Here is a 17,813-nt window from a genome sequence, read left to right as displayed (position 1 = left end):
AATTAAAAAATAATTTTAAAAAATACTCAATGGAATTAAGGTACTGTTTGGGAATGTGCAAACCGCGTTCCATAAAAATTTAATTTTTTTTGTTAAAAAATAAAATTTTTTATATGTTTTAGATTGTTTTGATGCACTGTTTTCAAAAATAATTTTTTAAAAATAAAAAAAATATCATTTTGATATATTTCAATACAAAAACTATTTTAAAAAACAATTACAACCACACTCTCAAACAAACATTTATAAAAGGTGAAGGAAGACGGGAAGATGCGATGACTTGGACAACAGGGAACACGTTTTGTGGACGAGAGAAAGTCTCAAGTCTCAAGTCTTAAGTCTTTTGAGTTTTGGCTTTTGTAATTTTAATAATAAGAAATGATAGAACAAAAAAAGAAGAAGAAAAGAAATGCAAAGCGTCGCGTGGAAAACCTTCAAAGCAACAAAGAACACAACACCTTATTGTCCTCAGAATATCAAAATTAATTTCCAGTTTTGCCATTGAGTAGAATGTGATTGATCGGCGGGCAAATTGAGAAAACGGAAATGAGAAAACGATAACTTTCCTCTCCGGTCAATTTTCTGGTATTTGAACGCGGGACGTCGTTATCCATTAAATACTGATAAATAGTTGGGTGCTGAAGTCAGTGTTAAACCCTAAAGACCAATATAAAAAATTTAAATTTAGTTGTCCTTTAATTTTTTTTTGTTTTTAATTTTGGTTGGCTGATTTAATTTAATAGAAATAGCTATTAATACAATCGATCTTGATCATCTCTCTCGAGTCTCGCCTCTTTCTTTATGTTCCCGACGAAACCAGCTAGATATTCCTCCACAAATAGATTAAAAATAATAAAAGAGGGAGTGTTAAGGATTTCATTCCCATTTCCTCCTCCCATCACAGTTTTCCATAAATAAAAGCTCTTCGATTTCGGAATTCAACTACAATAAGAAGGAACGAATTGAATTCCCTCCTCGTCAAAGGAGAGAAAAGGAAATGAAATCATCCCTGAGGAAACTGAGAGGACTTGCTGCCTTGCACAAACATGGACATGGTGGTGATCATAAAGACCGAAGGGATCTTCTCTCTCTCGCTCAATTAGACGAGCTCGCTAAAGCTTATCGGGTACTCCTCTCTCTCTCTCTCTCTCTCTCTCTCTCTACCGTTTGTTTGGTCGCCGAGAAATCCACGGAAATTGATAAATTATCGCGTAGCTTTTGAACCTGTCAAACCTTTTTTAATCGCTTTGTTTCCTTTCTTTTTTTCTCTGATTTCTCTCCAACCAGACACGACCTGAAAATTACTTCCTTTTACTTGTACATAATTTACATTTTGTGCTTGTCAATTGCAACTTTTATTTGTTGTTGAATTCCAAGCTTAATTTGATCCCATCAATCTGTTGGGATACAACAGCAACAGCAACAGCAACAAAGCAATGAAGAATGATCAGTTCGGTTTATGAATAAATTAGCTGTAATTAATTAATTAATCAATTAATTTAAGCTATAATAGTGCTGTAATGATGGGAAGTTAGTCACTTTATTGTGATCACTTGGGTTTCTGTTTCTTATAAAATATTAATTGCTTTTTGTTATTTTCAGGACATGCAGGACATGAAAGATTGCTATGATAGCTTACTTTCTGCTGCGTCCGCTACTGCCAATTGTGCCTATGGTACTTCTTTCTTCTTCTTCTTCTTCTTCTTCTTCTATTCCTTCTCCACGGATGTCGCTATCAATTTATAAAAGGCGCATGAGGTTTGCTATTCTTTTATTGTCCGAGTATTTACAGCCTTACTAGCGTTATCATTTGATTGTTAGTCTACTAGGGCAATTCGCATTTCCCCATCAATTTGTCTTTTCAGTTGATAAATGAAGGGTAAAAATCATATTCATTCACTGCAATTTTCTTTTCTTCTTCTTCTTCTTCTTTTGGGAATTTGAAGTGCAACTAATAATGATAAAGTTTTGGTGGAAAGTCCTTTATTGAAAGGAGAAGGTGCAGTTAGAATGAAGTAACTGCCATATACTTGAAAAATGAAGCTAGAAGTTTTTTAAGGCAATGTGCTGGCTATAATAGCAACGTTATTCTGTGATTGAAGAAGCCCACCCCCCTGTCATCAACTAACATCCAAGGGCAACATTGCAAAAGCGAATTATTATGGTTTACAGCACAAAACATTTAGAAATGGGATGGAGTTGCCTTCTCCTTAAGTAAAGTCGTAGTAGTTGTGATTTAAATATCGTATTGGTTCTGTTTTGGTAGCACTGGATATGGAGTCATTTAGATCATATGAACCACATTTACATCATACGAGGAAGACACAATCTCATGAACAAACTTGATGCATAAAAAAGGGGCAAGAACTAAATTTTTGCATAATACTGGTGATACGATACTAATAATGGAGTACTTGCCGACATGGATTTAGAAAGCTGCTGACACTTGACATGATGGAAATCAGGCAGAGTGTTATAATTTTGCAAACCGCTGCTGCGGCATTTTTTCATTTCACACCACCACAGACCGTTACATTACCATTAGAGCTATCATGCTTGTTCAGGATGTAAATGCCAGGGAAAACCTCAGTTTTGAGCCATTTTTTTTGTTTTTTCATTGATAGTCTCCTCCAACAATTCTTCACATTCACTTCTAATTTTGTTTAGTAATTTCACCAAGATGAATCTTTCACTCTTCAGATTTTGCATCTAAACTAGACATCCTAGTGATCATTTTAAGATCTTATCCTAATACCTCAACTCGCTGCCACATTTGATTTTGCAAATTATTGGTATGAACTTAGCTTAAAAAGATTACGTAGCATCTTGTATTGCTTTTGTGATAAGTATTTACTAGTGTCCCTTTGTTAAAGTTATTAAAAATATATGTTTATTACTTAATTTTTTAAGTTGCTAATAATCTGTGAATGTGACTGCCATGACTGTTATGTGATGCCTGGGATGCAATGACTGATTTAAACCATGCATCTCAATCTTATCCAAAGGACAAATCTGCTTTGGAAGCTTACATTGCAATAGATTCTCACCAGATGAACAGTAACCGGTAATAATCGATTTTGTGCACATGTGGCACCGCATTTCCAACATTCTAACTTCTTGTTGGCCTTCTGGTTTGGAGATTGTCAGGCTTTACCTTTAAAACGAGTTCATTAGTGAACATCAGAGTGTTTTAGGTGTTAATTGGGAGCCCCTGAATTGAAGGATCCCTTTTTGGTGTGTGATTCTAGAGTGCTCTTACATCGTTCTATCTTTCCTCAGAATTCTCAGAATCAGTGCGTGAAATGGGTGCTTGCCTTCTCGAGAAAACTGCATCGAATGATGATGAAGAAGGCGGTAAGTTAATGAAACTTTTATTTAATTCTTTTCAGTCACTAGATAATATGAACAGATAGTGGGTGTCTTAATTTGCTAATAATCTTAATATTGGTTTTAAAAGCTAAAAGAAAATCACTAGCTGGGACTTCCTTTCAGCATTATAGTAACATCTGAGTGCATCATTCGTATAACTTTAGCAACATTTGCAACAAAGATACAAAGTTAAACCTTCTTAATCCTTTGCTATTGATCTATGCTTTAGATAATCATATTTGACTGAGAAATACCTAATTCACAGTCAATATATTGCTGTGTTTGTACATACTATGGATCCAGAGACCTAACTAGAGTACTATACTATGTTTGGTTCAGTAATTATATCTTTTCGTAAATCTGTACTTTGGAAACCGTGTTTTTATTATTATCTTCCTTTCTTTAATTGAAGTTATGTTCAAAATTGATTCTGCTTCATCTACTTAAGTTGCTAGAGAATTTACATGTGCATTTGACACAGAATCAACCATTTAACCTGTTTTTTCTTCAGCTTTAACTGAGGATGCTGTTTCAAGTTCCAAATGACATGAATAAATTCGAACAAAATTTAGTGCAATGATAATAATCGGCTCTTTAATTCACTGAATTTATTCCTTAGGAACGTGTAGTCTTTCACATGTAGTTGCACTCCAAAAAGGAGACAGAAGCTGAAGTTGGATCTGTTCCTTTGCAGGTAGAGTCTTGCTGATGCTGGGAAAATTGCAATTTGAACTTGAGAAACTTGTTGACTGCTATGTGAGTTGTTATGAATAAAAATTGCAACGAATCCTGGCTTTGTTGTGGTACTGATTTTTTGTTTAATATTTTCAGCGATCCCACATCAACAAGACGATCATAAGCCCGTCAGAGTCTCTTCTGAATGAGCTTCAAACAGTTGAGGTTAGTGGTACCTCTTTCAAGCTTTCGATATCTTAGACTTATCCATAACTTTCGTCTTAAACTATCCTTGGAAAATGCTTAAATTCTTAATGACTGAAATCAGTGCTCATGCTTGCACATTTTATTTTATTATTTTTACTAGGATAAATTACAATAACCCCTTGAGGTTTTGTGAAATTGCAGACACTGCTCAAAAGTTTAAGATTTGACAAAAAAAAAAAAAAACCCTCAATGTTTAATAAAAAATTGCAAAAACTTTCTTTGGTACCAAAAATGCCCTTTATTAAAAATTTTAAAAATATTTAAATAAAAAAATTAAGAAAAATTAGAGAGAGAATATAAAATAATTGGACATGATTATCTTTTAGTACATGAATAATATTAATATCACTATTTAATTTCAGTTAATTTTGTTTTAAGTTTCTTTTTTAATATTCTCTCAAATATATATTTTCTTAATTCTATTCAAGTATTTCTTTTATAAGGAGTAATTACAAGTATTTTGGGTGTAATAGAAGGTTTTTGTCAAAGTTTCATACTTTTGGATGGTTCTTGTAATTTCATAATACCTTAAGGGTATCATTGTAATTTAATCTTTTTACTATTATCCTGTATATGGTAATTCAAGCATTTTACTGAAGTTGCTTAAGACTTTTTTCATTCATACAGGAGATGAAGCGACTGTGTGATGAGAAAAGGTTTGTGGTACTATTTGAAGCACCTTTATACACTTGCACCCACACACTTATAAAAGAAAAGAAAAGAAAATTGAAAGCCCAGAAATTTAAGATAAGTTTCATCTCCCATTGCTACTTGGTCTACAGAGATGTATATGAGTACATGGTGAGACAGAAAGAAAAAGGGCGGGGAAGAAGTGGAAAGGGAGAGAGTGTATCTATGCAGCAAGTACAAGCAGCTCATGATGAATTTGATGAGGAGGCAACTTTATTTGTTTTTCGTATTAAATCTCTGAAGCAAGGACAATCTCGCAGTCTTCTAACACAGGCAGCTCGGCACCATGCTGCTCAGGTTTATTCTTCAAACAATGTTTTTTCTTCATATTGTTGGTTTAGTTGTTAACTATGCTTTCTTGCTTGAAAGCAGTTGTACTTTTTTAAGAAGGCTCTTAAATCTCTTGAAGCTGTTGAGCCGCATGTCAAATTGGTCACAGAACGGCAGCATATAGATTACCACTTTAGTGGACTTGATGATGATGGGAGAGATGATGTTGATGTTGATGATGATGATGAAGATTATGATGATGCCAATGATGATGGAGAATTGAGCTTTGACTATGGACAAAATGACCAGGAACAAGAAGTTTCCACACCAAAAAAGTCGATGGAGGTAAGAGTTCAATGCACTTTTCATCATTGGGGCTAATCAACTTATCATTTCTTTTCAGAAAAGCAACCATTATGCATTTTGCTTTAGGATACTATGAATATCATTGCCTTGAAAGAATGAAATTTGCAAAATTTGCAAACTTGTGGTTACTAGTGCATGAATTCAGAATTCTATGGATCGACCTTTCTGCCTTATTTGTTTGTGTTGAAACTTATTCCACAGGTTAAACAATTCAAGGTGATGTTTATAGTCATTTATCATGATTTCCAAATTTTTCTACCAATGCATACTTCAGTGGAATTTTCATTTCATTTTAACTTCAACTTTCTGTGTAACAATTTGTCAGTTGGATTTGGTGGGTGTTACATTTCCCCAAGTTGCAACATTGGAGATGGCAAAGGTAAACCTTCTTATTATGGACTTGTGCATTCTGAGTGATCATGCTGTTTTCATATCTGTGTTATGCAATTGTAGGCCTGTTAATGAGTGACCTGATCTGTTTGGCCAGACATTCTAAGAACTACTATCCAGTATTTCACCATCCTTGCATGGTTGAACTTTTTCAATAATTTGTGTGCTTGAACTAGTCACCTTTCAAATCGGTATGAAACCTTAGCATGGAGAATCTGAATAGGAACGTAATGTAATGCAATACATGTCCATATTTCTGCTATCAGATAATTTTTTTTTTTATAATTTCTTTTATAGATATCCGCTTGAACATGCATTTAAAGATCTCCCATATGAGTTGGGTTGGATGAGTTGACGGATACAATAGAATCTTTCACCCTTGCTTCCCATAGAGCACCCTATATATCTTGCACTATTCCAGCTCTAACATGTATGTTTGCTGTAATTTATTTTCTTAAATGCAATACCAGAACTTCAGATCTTTGACTGATGATGAGTTTGATATTTTGATTTGGATTGCTTGCAGGAAAATCTAGATAGAAGTTACAGGACAACGTCTTCATTTAAAGGAGAACTTCGGGCAGGCACCCAATCAGCTCCACTTTTTGCTGAAACTACATCTGATCCAGCTGGAAAAACAAAAAAACTGATGCCATCATCCACACGAAAGCTCAACACTTATGTTTTGCCTACCCCAGCGGACCCTAAGAGTTCAAATCCTACAGGATCTGGTAGCCCGGTTTCTGGAACACTAAAGACAAGTTTGAGCAGACGCGCGCCCAATTTGTGGCATTCATCCCCTCTCGACCAAAAAAAAATTGAGAAGTTATTAGGAGTTGAAATGTCTAACAAACCCGCTACTAAAAATTCAGGGTCAGTACTCAAGGAGAGCAACAACAACACCGCATCCACCCGATTACCTCCTCCTCTAGCTGATGGACATCTGTTTTCACGGCTTGAACCATTGGCTGCTTTTGATTCTAAGAAAACCAGAAGATTTGCCTTTTCTGGTCCTATTACAAGCAAGCCATTGTCTACCAAGCTGGTCTCAGCAGAACATCCCCAATTGTTCTCTGGACCCCTTCTGCGAAATCCAGCTACTCAATTATTATCACCTCCAAAAGTGTCTCCAATAATATCACCAAAAGTATCTCCTAGTGCTTCCCCTACTTTTGTGTCCCCGCCCAAAATCAGTGAGTTACATGAGCTTCCTAGACCCCCACTCAGTTCAACCTCCAAGTCTCCAAGGGCTGAAGGTTTGGTTGGCCATTCAACCCCATTGTTGCCCAAAGGTCGCATGCATCCTGGAACAAGAAAAACACCAGCATCAAATGTAGCATCTCAACTGCCCACACCTTCTCAAGTTGTCACTCGCAGTTTTTCAATACCCTCTAGAAGTCGTAGAATAATGGTCGCTCAGAGTTCAGGGATTGTTGAGGATGTTGCCTCACCTCCTCTAACCCCGATATCTTTATGTAACAACTACCCATCATCCACTGGTTCGCATACTGTCAATCAGATGGTTCAAATCAGAGGTAATTCATAATCCAATGCGTTTGTATGGTTGTCTAGTTTAGGGTATTTTATACTCGCACATCACCATCAAACTGATTTAGTTACTTTTGTGGATCACATAAAACCGTTCTTATACTAGTGGAAGTCCAAATGAGAACAAGTTGTATGCTTTTGAGAAACTGCTTCATATATTTTTTCATCAGCCGTCATTTTTCTTTTAAATAATTCATGGAGGATACATAATTTGAGTTATTTAGCCAGACAGGTATATGCACCAAGTGTGAAATGAAGTTGGTTTTTAATGTATACATCCTCATGCATCCCAGCTTTGTTTTGTTTTATGAAGATGTGGTGTTATTTCTAAATATCAGTACATTTGGTGTCTGCAGGTGCCGATTGATTCTATAATTTTGTAGCGATAGCTTTGCTTCAGATTCAGCGACCAAAAGCTGAGCTCAGAAGATTCTCTCGTCATTTGGTACAGGTGTAGATCGGTAAATATAATCCTTGTCTATTGTTCTTATATATGTTTGCATGTTTATCTTTGTTAATCCAGTCCTTATTCCTTACCGATGAGCACTTGGAATGAACCAATTAAGTGATTGGCTCAGGGTTTCATTGGTGACAAAATTTTGCTCTCCTTGGATTTAATAGGCAAATTCTATTTATTTTCCTTTTGGTTTGAAGTTGATTGGGGGTGACTCGTAGCCCTATCATCTGTAAATTTGCATGAAAGTAAAAAGAGAGAAAAAAGGGTAAATTACACTAACCCCCGTGGAGTATAAAGGAATTACAAGCACTATCCAATCCTTTTAGTATTTGACACCAACCTCCCTGATATTTCATATGATATATCAACAACCCCTTTCATCCTAGTGTCTGTCAAGAATTTAAAAACGACGTCTGATGTCATTATCCAGTAACCAACTTCAATTCCAAAAATAACCATATCTAGTGCCTAAACCATCACCAATCCAAAATCCAGAGACCTAGCGCCACTTCCTGTGCATCGTCATCTCAACCCACTTTCGCCTTTGCATCATCTCAACCTCTAACTCGGAGGCGCCGTTAAAAAAATGAAGCTCAAGAGCTGTCCTGTGCAAATATCAAATTACTCCTGATCTCATACAATATTAACTAAAAAAACATAATAAAAAGACAGACTTTTCAATCTTAGCTAAAGATTATTCGAGTTAAAAGACACTTAAGTACCTATGCTGTTCATAGAATAAAGAAAAACCAAAAACACCCCTGGTCGTGCAGCCAAGGGAAGTAAACATCCGAGAGTATTATTGATATTGCACTATATTAATAAAAGTTATAAAAAACTATCTACCCGCATCTAATCTTGTAATACTAGATGTGTTCTATGAAAAATTATCCATTGCTCTTGAGTGCATGTTATAAGATTTAAATTGTGTTCGACAAAATGACCAAAATATGACTTGAATCCAAGTATTTCTCCTCACAGTGCACAGGAGAGAGCTGAGCTCGTTTAGCTTTTTTTTTTGTAATGTATGAGATGGAGATGGTTCAAATGGATTTAAAGGTGTCGTTTATATACGTAGATCTTGATGGCAAGTGGTCGATTTGGGAAATTAACTTCATTTCTGTATAAGTTGATTTTGAAATCTTTGGTCTTTCGTGGGGCAATGAATTCGATCCTTGTGATGCTATGCACAGTTCAATGTGTTGAATATATAAATGGTTTCTCCATGAAAGATTCCACCATTTTAGAATTTCCAGTAATCCATTAAAGTCTGGGTTCGACTTCGTTGTTAGTACTGTCCCTTTTGAATGAATTTCGCATTTCACCCCCAGCATGATGGACATATCCGAAGCTGTGAACAAAGCATACGGCGTACGTTTTTTTCTTCTCGATAAATGCCATGTAAGAATGGTACTTAAAAGCTACTTTTAAGAGGCATCATCTTTGAAAAGAAACGGATTGAAGCTATTCAACGTTAGCACCCACAAAGGACAAGTACTGCCTGCCATAGATCATTCCTGAGATCCGTGTTGACCAAGGACTTTGGCAAAACCTGTTTGAAACAATATTGCTGGAGTCATGTCCCTGTCCTAAAGTAAGGATCAGTTCGCATAGAGTTGAGTTGTCTAGTGGATCGCTAACTGGACAGATCATCTTACATCTTACATTTTGTATTATGTTTTCTTGGGTGGTGTGTCGTTGTCCCAAAGCAATCATGTTCCACAATGTTCCTTGACTTGCCAAAGATTTTTTTTTAATAAAAAACCTCCATTAACAGGAAGGCATGGCATCCCCCTCCTTATCTGTACGCCATCTCGTCGACATCGATCATCAAGGAGTTGACTATATGTATTCTCTATAATATATTACCATTAACTGAAGGCTGAAAGTGACTGCAAGATATGGTGACTGGAGATTCTTCTCTTAATTAACATAAACATGATTTCTTGGTATATGACTTTAATAAGAAACATCTAATAATTAACTATAGGAGTAAACAAACATACAACCCTTGCCATATATTGAGTTAATATATGGAATTAGGTAACTAGCTGCCTCTTAGTGGTCTGTCATTTACAACTTCCAGCAGCATTGTATCTCACAAATCCCACCAGTTCTGGTCCTTCCAGTCTTGAGTTATTCACAAAACTGCTTCAAACAACCAGCAACCAAGCGCCCATCATGAAAAAAAAAACAATTAAAAGACGTTCAAACAAAGAAATTAAATGAAAGCTTTTGATAACAAGGAATTAGTCTGGTTACCTTTCCTCTGTCAACTTGGAGAAAGAACCTGAGGTAGGTATGGTGCCACATAAATCATTGTTTGATACGTCACTGCATACAAAACAGATTAGATTGTTACGGGAGCGCAAGAGATTGTGTAGAAGAAGAAAGGTGTTTTGGGGATCACAAAGAAGGCTCACAGGATCTTTAGGCTCTGCAATTTGGTAAGTTCTCTTGGTATCCTTCCAGTCAGTCTGTTGCCGTTCAGTCTCCTGCATGGAAATTACGTGACACACAGGCAAAATATACCAACAGCAATACGTTAGCAAGGTAGTAATGAAAGTGAAAAGGAACTGACAACATTAATGACGACCATCCTCTTGATTCTGATCAAGCATATCGGTAAATGAATTTGGCAGCTAATTAAAATTAATACAGATGAGAGAACGCTTACAGGAATTTAAGATTGGATAGCTTAGAAAGTGAAGCAGGAATGGTCCCAGTGAGGTTATTGTGGTACAGATCCAAGCTCACAAGACTCTTCAGGTTTCCGAGTTCCCTTGGTATAGGACCCACCAGTTCATTCATGTACAGTTCCCTACACAGGGAACATAAATCACTTCAAATTTAATACCAGTATCCCACCAGTGTCCATATGATCACAAGGCCACCAGATGTTAGGCAAGGTAGATACTATATCGTGAATGTTGTAATGATCTAGTCCATAATAAATTACGAACAAACTCATCTCTTAATCAAGAAGACTATCAACCCAATTTCTAGTGTTCTTACAACGAATCAAAAAAGCTAACGCTTTTAGCAATGATTAAGGTATCAAAGCACGGGCTTCTTTTCCATTCAAATCAATGAAACATCAAACAGTTGCATCCTTATTCTGTGTAATTAAGAAAATGAAAGAAGGTGCTGGCGTTGCCAAGGCAGCTTTAAATTCTATAGATAATGTGACATGCTTACAGATACTGAAGATGCACGAGCTTCCCCAACTCAGGAACTAGACTGCCCGAAAGCTTTGCATTTCCAAGGTCTCTGCAACAACCAATATTTTACTCGCCATTAATTTATTGGTCCTATAATTTTGTTTGAGTTAATTAATTCGGTGACAATTAAACAAATGATTATTCCTGTCGTGTTAATTATTATTTCCATAGGAATTAATTAAAAAAACACAAATAAAAAAAATTCCTTAACAGCCATGGGTAAATTAAGGTCAATATATTAATTTGCATACAAAGAGATGAAATACAGTGTATGATTCAAACATCAAAGGAGCAAAATTTATTCTACTCTTGAATTTACATGTGCATGTATATACATAATTACAAATATTGTCATGCCTTTTCTCTCTGCCTTCTCCTTTATTATTACATCAGAGTCACACAATCTGTTTCAAAGATTTTGAGTTGTGAAAAAGAACAAAAATCAAGGATATATTACTATAATAATCTTTAAACATCATGTTTGAAAAGGTCGTCCGTCCTTGAGATTATCATGTACAAATATACGAGATGCATGCGTGGAAATTAATTGAATATGGTCAGAACTCAGAAGTCGGGCTTGTCTCTAGTGCCTAATTAGATTTCCTGGTGGATTAACTAAATAATGGTTTTGACAAGCAAGAAAGTTGGCGATGATTTTTCATGACATATCAGCCAGACAAACACAAACTACAAACTACAAGCTAAAGCATACATGCACAAAGGGTCAAATAAAATGTAACAAAAATAAAACAACAAGAACAAGAAGAAACATGATGCTGGAAGATTAGTATATAGTAAGATGCTTACAGTCGGGTAACCCGATTATCACCGTCACAAGTAACGTGGAACCAAGTACATGGATCTGTCAGGGTTGGATCCCAGCTCTGGAGAACATGTCCTGGATCCTTCACTGCTCTCCTCAAAGCGTACAAAGCATCCCCTAGTTCATGGATTAAAGGAAAAAAATCAAGAAAGCTACCAAAAAAATTTCATTTAGCTAGTTCGACTATACTCGGTACTGTCGATGAAAAATGAAAACGAGAAAGAAAAGAAAAACCCACGTGTACCTTCCAAATTTGCATTTGTAGGTGACTGAATGGTTGATAGAAGAAAAAGAACAAGAAGATGAAACGCGGTGCTGCTTGCCATTTAGAGAACTTTAGGCCTGGGGTAAAGAGTCAAGATGCTTATGGCACTTTAACAGAGAAATATGGAGAGAGGGAGAGTAAAGAGTTTCAGGATGTTTGTTTAAAGAATGGAAGCGCAACGAAAGCAGCATTTGTAGGGGAATTTATAGAGCTCATCAAAGAGTTTGGTTACTGTGAATTATTTTTTTTTAAAAAAGAAGTTTTCTCCAGGTCAAATTGTAAAAAAACAAACACCCTCGATTTTATCCAAAAAAACAAATTACCTCCTTAAACAAAACAATCTCTGATTTTCATCCTAAACAATATGATTAATTGAAAATACCATTTCCATTAGGGTTTTCACTGAGAATGGATTATGTTTTATTTATTTATTAGGAGTTGTAAAGGAAAAGAGAGGAATTAATTAGAGGATATTATGGGCTTTTCTATTAATTTTTATTATTTAGGGGCAACTTCACGAAAAATCAAGCATTTTTTTATTCAAAAGCAAAGAAGATAACAGGTAGAGTTTGATTTATAATATGAGGCTTTATATATATTGCATCATCCTCTCTTTTTATATATAAATAGAATTACATACAGAATATAAGGTAAATCATACTAAGTATAATTTCATATAACAACCCTAAATTCAAGAATTTAAAATTCAATAAAAAAAATCAATTAAACTTCTTAATAACTTGTTCAAATAAGCTTAAAACACTTTGCCTAATATGCACTTTAAAAGCTAACTAGTCAAGCTTTCTCCTTTTCCTTCACCTCCCTAATTTTTTTCTCTCTAACTCTTTACTTTCTCATCATTAATCTTTCTAATTTTCAATGATTAAGTGTTTATAATAACACAATCTCACATTTTTTTTCTCTAATATTTAGTTTTCATTAGGTTTTAAAATGATCAAGCTTAATAGAAATGAAGAACTTTTTTTTCTCCCTTTTCTCTTCACAAGCTCCCTCCCAGCCCCCACACACGCATGAATTTTGTTAATTCCTAATATGTCTCTCATTTACACTCTTTTATGTTTCTCGAGTAATATTTCCTAGATTTCATAGTCTGTTTATACCAAATTAAAGCTGAGCTATTTTGAATTTCATTGAATTATATCCTAGTACCTTTTGTTCCTTATAGATCACTTCCGTTTAATTTTTATTTGTGTTTCTGTATTTTTTATTTTTCATCCATTTTTTATATTCTTACTTTTAAAATTATCACATAACCATTTTATTTCAAATTCTTAAAATCCATTACCATCCTCCCTATGCAAATATTCAATTTACTTAACATAATATTTACTTCACTATTGTTACCGATCTTATCTAGGGTTTACATCCTATTCTGACCTACTTTTAAAATAACATTCATGAAGTTTAAAATCTTTAAGAACTCATCTCAATCTACTTAATGTCTCCATATTTATTTTCTAATTAACTCATTTTAATCTTGGGCTAAAATTTAAAATTTTAATAATACTGAGAAATTCAGGTTGGGGGTTTACACCATTAGCTAAAGCCTTGTATTCAACTTTAGTAGAGAAACGAACAACTATACGTTGCTTGCTAGACTTTCAAGAAATAAAAGTATTGCTAAAATACACAAGGTAAGCACCAGTGAAATTATGATCATCAACATTACCAGCCCGATCAACATTAGTAAAACCATGGAGAGACAAAAAGGAATAACGAGTAATGTGCAAACCATAAAAAGTCATACCTTTCAGATACCTCAAAACATGTTTAACCACAACCCAATAATCTTTTATAGGAGCATGTATAAAATGACATATTTTATTCATAGTATAACATATATTTGGCCTAGTAAAGGTTAGATATTGAAGATCACCAATAATTTATCGAAATCGAGTGGGATCAGAAAACAAATCACTAGACTACAAACTTAACTTAGATGAAGAATACCATGTTTAAAAGATGATGTACCTACTCTGTAAAGAATATCAAGAACATATTTATGTTGACTAAGCTTGAGACTCATATTGGTAGGTGTAACCTCAATCTCCAAGAAATGCATAACCTAAATCCTAAAATTTGAACTCTAAGCTCAGCAAAATGATTAGGCATTGAAGCAAAGTGAAGTTACTTTCAGTAAGTAAAATGTCATTAATATAAATAAAAAGAGAAAAGATTTCATAGCCCACAAATAAGATGAACAAAGATGCATCAACCTTGGAAGTATAAAAGCTAATAGAGAGAAGATAATCACTCAACTTTATGTACCAAGCCTAAGGGGCTTGTTTGAAGCCTTAGAGAGATTTGTGAAGCCGACAAACATGAAAGAAAAGAACATGATATGCAAAACCAGAGGGCTTGTCCATATAAACCTCCTTTCCGAAGGGTTCTATTTAGGAAAACATTATGAACATCAATTTGACAGATCTGCCAACCTTTAGAAACTATAATAGTAAGCACTAACTGAATGGTGGTAAGTATAACCACGAGATTGAAAAATTCTAAGTAATTAATACCTTTTTTTTTTTAGTAAATCCTCTATTGACCAAACAAGCTTTATATCATTCAACACCATTATTAACTCGACTTTTAATTTTATACACCAACCGGCTGCTAACCATATTTATAAAAGGATGAAATGAAACTAGTGACCAACTATTATTACCGTGTAAAACATTAATTTCAAATTACATAGCATGATTCCAGCACACAAATTGGTTGGCTTTTTCAAAAGTAAGAGGTTCATGGTTAGGGGTGGAAGTTACCTATATTTTAGATGATACTGGTGAAGTTGAGATGAGGCTCAGATGGGTTGCTATATTCTGTCAGGGATGCAAAACCATAGGGTGCATTCAAGGTGCTAAAATGATAAAAAAATGGAAGGGAAATCAAAGGTTGTGGAATAGAATAATTGGATAGATCAATAACCAAATCTAAGCCAGGAGGTGAGATAGTCGAGGGGCTAGAAGGTGGTGTACCCGAAGTTAAAATTATATGTGCATCAACATCAAAAGAGGCAGACATCGACAATCCTAAAGGTGTAGAAGCTGAACTTAGAAAATGATTAATAGACAAAGATGCATATAGTGATAGTGATAGTGGAATAAAGTTAGAGGGAACAATGGCAAGATTATGAGAGAAACGGGTCATGAAAAGTGGTGATAAAGAAGATGCCAAGAAGTGAGTCAGAGAAGGCAAGGTGGTAATGTGGTGTGTTGTAGGCCTGCATAAGAGAGCCGGCTTTATGTTCAGAGTCAACAAATGGAAATTAATGTTCATGAAATCAAACATGACGAGAAATGTAAATTAATTTAGATGATAAGTTAAAACACCGACCTTAAATGAGAAGAACTATAGCCTAGAAACACATACGAGATTGAGCAGTAATCTAACTTGTGAGCATTGTATGAATGAAAAAAACCAAAACAAAATCACTCAAAAGTACACAAAAAACTATAATATAATGTACAATGAAACAAATATTCAAATGGTTATTTATTGTGCTAGATATAAGTAGGCATACGATTAATTAGTTACATAAAGATTTTATATGCATAACTCTAAAATTTTAAAGGTGTTTTACATTGATCAAGAATAGTAAGACCAGTTTCAATAATATGCTTATGTTGATGTTCATAAGTATGTGGACAAATTAAACGATGGTGACTACCAATGGTTTAAAAAAAGGTATGTAATTTTTTATATTCAACATCCTAGTCTATTTGGACAGATTTAATTTTGCTAGAGAATTACCTTTCAACTTAAGCATGGAATTGGTGAAAAACATTTATGACATCAAATTTTACAACTAGAGGAAAAAACCACACACACACACATATAAGCATCTAAAAAAATAACAAAATAACAAAAATAATCAAAAGAAAACATAGGACAAGGTCGCAAAATATCATTCAAAAGGAGTATAAATTTTGTGAATAGTAAACCCTAATGACAGACGCGATAATTTTTTTAATGGACATGTTTAACATTGAAAATCAAAAGATTAAGAATTATAAATAAACTTTTTATTTAATACTAATAGATTTAAAATACATGAACTATGATGACCCAGTCGATGATGCCAGATATCAACAGAGGTAGACACACTAGCAAACTAAAAAGCTTGAGGCATAAATGTTGTGAAAGACTCGAATAGAACATAGAGACCATCTTTACTTGGACAGGAAAGAAACACGTCATTGGTTATTATGTCATTAACATAGAAAACAAATGAGTAAAATTCAAAAAACAAATGATTTTCACAACAAAATTGTTGAATAGATAGTAATGGTTTTTTTTTATTAACTTGAGGCATATGTAGAACATTAAACAAAGTAAATATGTGTTTTGGTGTATGTATTGTAGCATGAGTTGTGTTAGATATGATGCGTCCCTTACTATCACCAACATGCAATTGATCATTACCAAGATAAGATTTTGAACCCGTCATGCTTAAAACATTAAGAGTAACATGTTAATTTGCACACGTGTCAGGAAATCAAGTAATGAAATTTGCTATTAAAGCATCACTAAAAGATAAATTTGCAATAACTTTGTTCTCATGAGTGACTAACTGGGAACAATACCGGGCATAATGACCAAAACCATAACAAAGCTGACATATAACCTATCGTGTGTGAGACCACTGGTTCTGTTGAGGATTATGATTGTTTTGCTGCTTCTAATTACTCCTATTATGACCACTATTCCCACGGTATTGTTACCATTACCATCATTGTTAACCAAATAAAAGTTATTCCCGGTATCAGCATATGTGTTTTAGTTGTTTCTCCATCCATCACGATTAAAACCTCTATAATGATGTGTGTTATAATCGCTGCCATTTGAACCAGAAAATCAACATTGAGCAAAAAAGGTCGAAGAAGCCTGTGTTGATATAGGTAGTAGAAGTGCAGCAGTAACAAAAGAGTAAAAAAAGCTCTTATAGACAAATTTATATGTAAGAAGGTGACTGTGCAACTCGAAATAGGGAAGAGGCTCAACCTTAATGGACAAACTAGTCACCAAATCCTTTAATTCACCACGAAATCCTTTGAAAACATATAAATTGAAGTCTTCAAGGGAAATATGTCGGCTCGCTGCTGCCAACTCATAAAACATAGACTTGGCGTTTTATAAATAACCAATGATGGTGTCATTACCCTGACAAAGTTCTTGGAAGAAACTATGAAGTTACATAATTTTAGAATTGGATGGACAAACAAGGGCTTGTTCAAAAGTTCTCCAAACACTGGATGAGGTTTTGCAATCAACCACAAGGTGTAGAACATCTATAGACAAAAAAGTAAGAAGAGAACTTAGGATGCGTTGATCTTATAGTTTTCAAGAGAGAAAAGTTGGATTAATCACCAGAGCAAAGTTGTTAGAACCAGCAGAAGGTAGGAATTGAGAAGCAACATATGGAAACAAGCCATCAACTAAAGGAAAAAC

General features: G+C 34.6%; 2 protein-coding genes across 5 annotated transcripts; one reads left to right on the top strand and one right to left on the bottom strand.

The window, feature by feature from the left end:
- Window positions 1-661: 661 nt before the first annotated feature.
- On the top strand, window positions 662-8,215 carry LOC133680781 (uncharacterized protein At2g33490-like). 3 transcript variants are annotated; one of them, XM_062103769.1, is made up of 11 exons: window positions 662-1,126; window positions 1,603-1,675; window positions 3,280-3,354; window positions 4,064-4,125; window positions 4,201-4,269; window positions 4,939-4,967; window positions 5,094-5,298; window positions 5,374-5,616; window positions 5,963-6,016; window positions 6,554-7,562; window positions 7,932-8,215. In XM_062103769.1, the coding sequence occupies exons 1-11, from the start codon at window positions 998-1,000 to the stop codon at window positions 7,940-7,942; spliced, it is 1,959 nt and encodes a 652-aa protein (XP_061959753.1). In that variant the 5' UTR covers window positions 662-997; the 3' UTR covers window positions 7,943-8,215. The 3 variants fall into 3 exon arrangements, with proteins under 3 accessions (XP_061959753.1, XP_061959754.1, XP_061959755.1); XM_062103770.1 differs by having other exon boundaries at window positions 1,054-1,126; window positions 1,603-3,064; XM_062103771.1 differs by lacking the exon at window positions 662-1,126 and adding an exon at window positions 3,006-3,064 and having other exon boundaries at window positions 1,602-1,675.
- A 1,719-nt stretch (window positions 8,216-9,934) lies between these two features.
- On the bottom strand, window positions 9,935-12,534 carry LOC133680782 (leucine-rich repeat protein 1-like). 2 transcript variants are annotated; one of them, XM_062103772.1, is made up of 7 exons: window positions 12,321-12,534; window positions 12,061-12,193; window positions 11,231-11,302; window positions 10,710-10,853; window positions 10,456-10,527; window positions 10,295-10,366; window positions 9,935-10,180 (listed from the first exon to the last, which is right to left on the bottom strand). In XM_062103772.1, exons 1-7 carry the CDS (start codon window positions 12,400-12,402, stop codon window positions 10,102-10,104), a joined length of 654 nt encoding a protein of 217 aa, XP_061959756.1. In that variant the 5' UTR covers window positions 12,403-12,534; the 3' UTR covers window positions 9,935-10,101. The 2 variants fall into 2 exon arrangements, with proteins under 2 accessions (XP_061959756.1, XP_061959757.1); XM_062103773.1 differs by lacking the exon at window positions 11,231-11,302.
- Window positions 12,535-17,813: the final 5,279 nt, after the last annotated feature.

This window comes from Populus nigra, chromosome 1, assembly GCF_951802175.1.
Source record: "Populus nigra chromosome 1, ddPopNigr1.1, whole genome shotgun sequence".
Taxonomy (NCBI): domain Eukaryota; kingdom Viridiplantae; phylum Streptophyta; class Magnoliopsida; order Malpighiales; family Salicaceae; genus Populus; species Populus nigra.
Note: the sequence above shows the minus strand (reverse complement) of the source record. Positions and strands in the feature narration are given on the sequence as shown.

Bases quoted from the DNA above. Each gene is read 5' to 3' on its own strand.
- LOC133680782 (XM_062103772.1), bottom strand. From the start codon at position 12,402: ATGGCAAGCAGCACCGCGTTTCATCTTCTTGTTCTTTTTCTTCTATCA. The intron at 10,854-11,230 runs GTAAGCATGTCA...TTCCCTGTGTAG, and splicing joins CTCGTGCATCTTCAGTATCT to GGAACTGTACATGAATGAAC. The intron at 10,181-10,294 runs GTAACCAGACTA...TGTTTGAAGCAG, and splicing joins TCCAAGTTGACAGAGGAAAG to TTTTGTGAATAACTCAAGAC.
- LOC133680781 (XM_062103769.1), top strand. From the start codon at position 998: ATGAAATCATCCCTGAGGAAACTGAGAGGACTTGCTGCCTTGCACAAA. The intron at 4,126-4,200 runs GTGAGTTGTTAT...TAATATTTTCAG, and splicing joins AGAAACTTGTTGACTGCTAT to CGATCCCACATCAACAAGAC. The intron at 4,968-5,093 runs GTTTGTGGTACT...CTTGGTCTACAG, and splicing joins CGACTGTGTGATGAGAAAAG to AGATGTATATGAGTACATGG.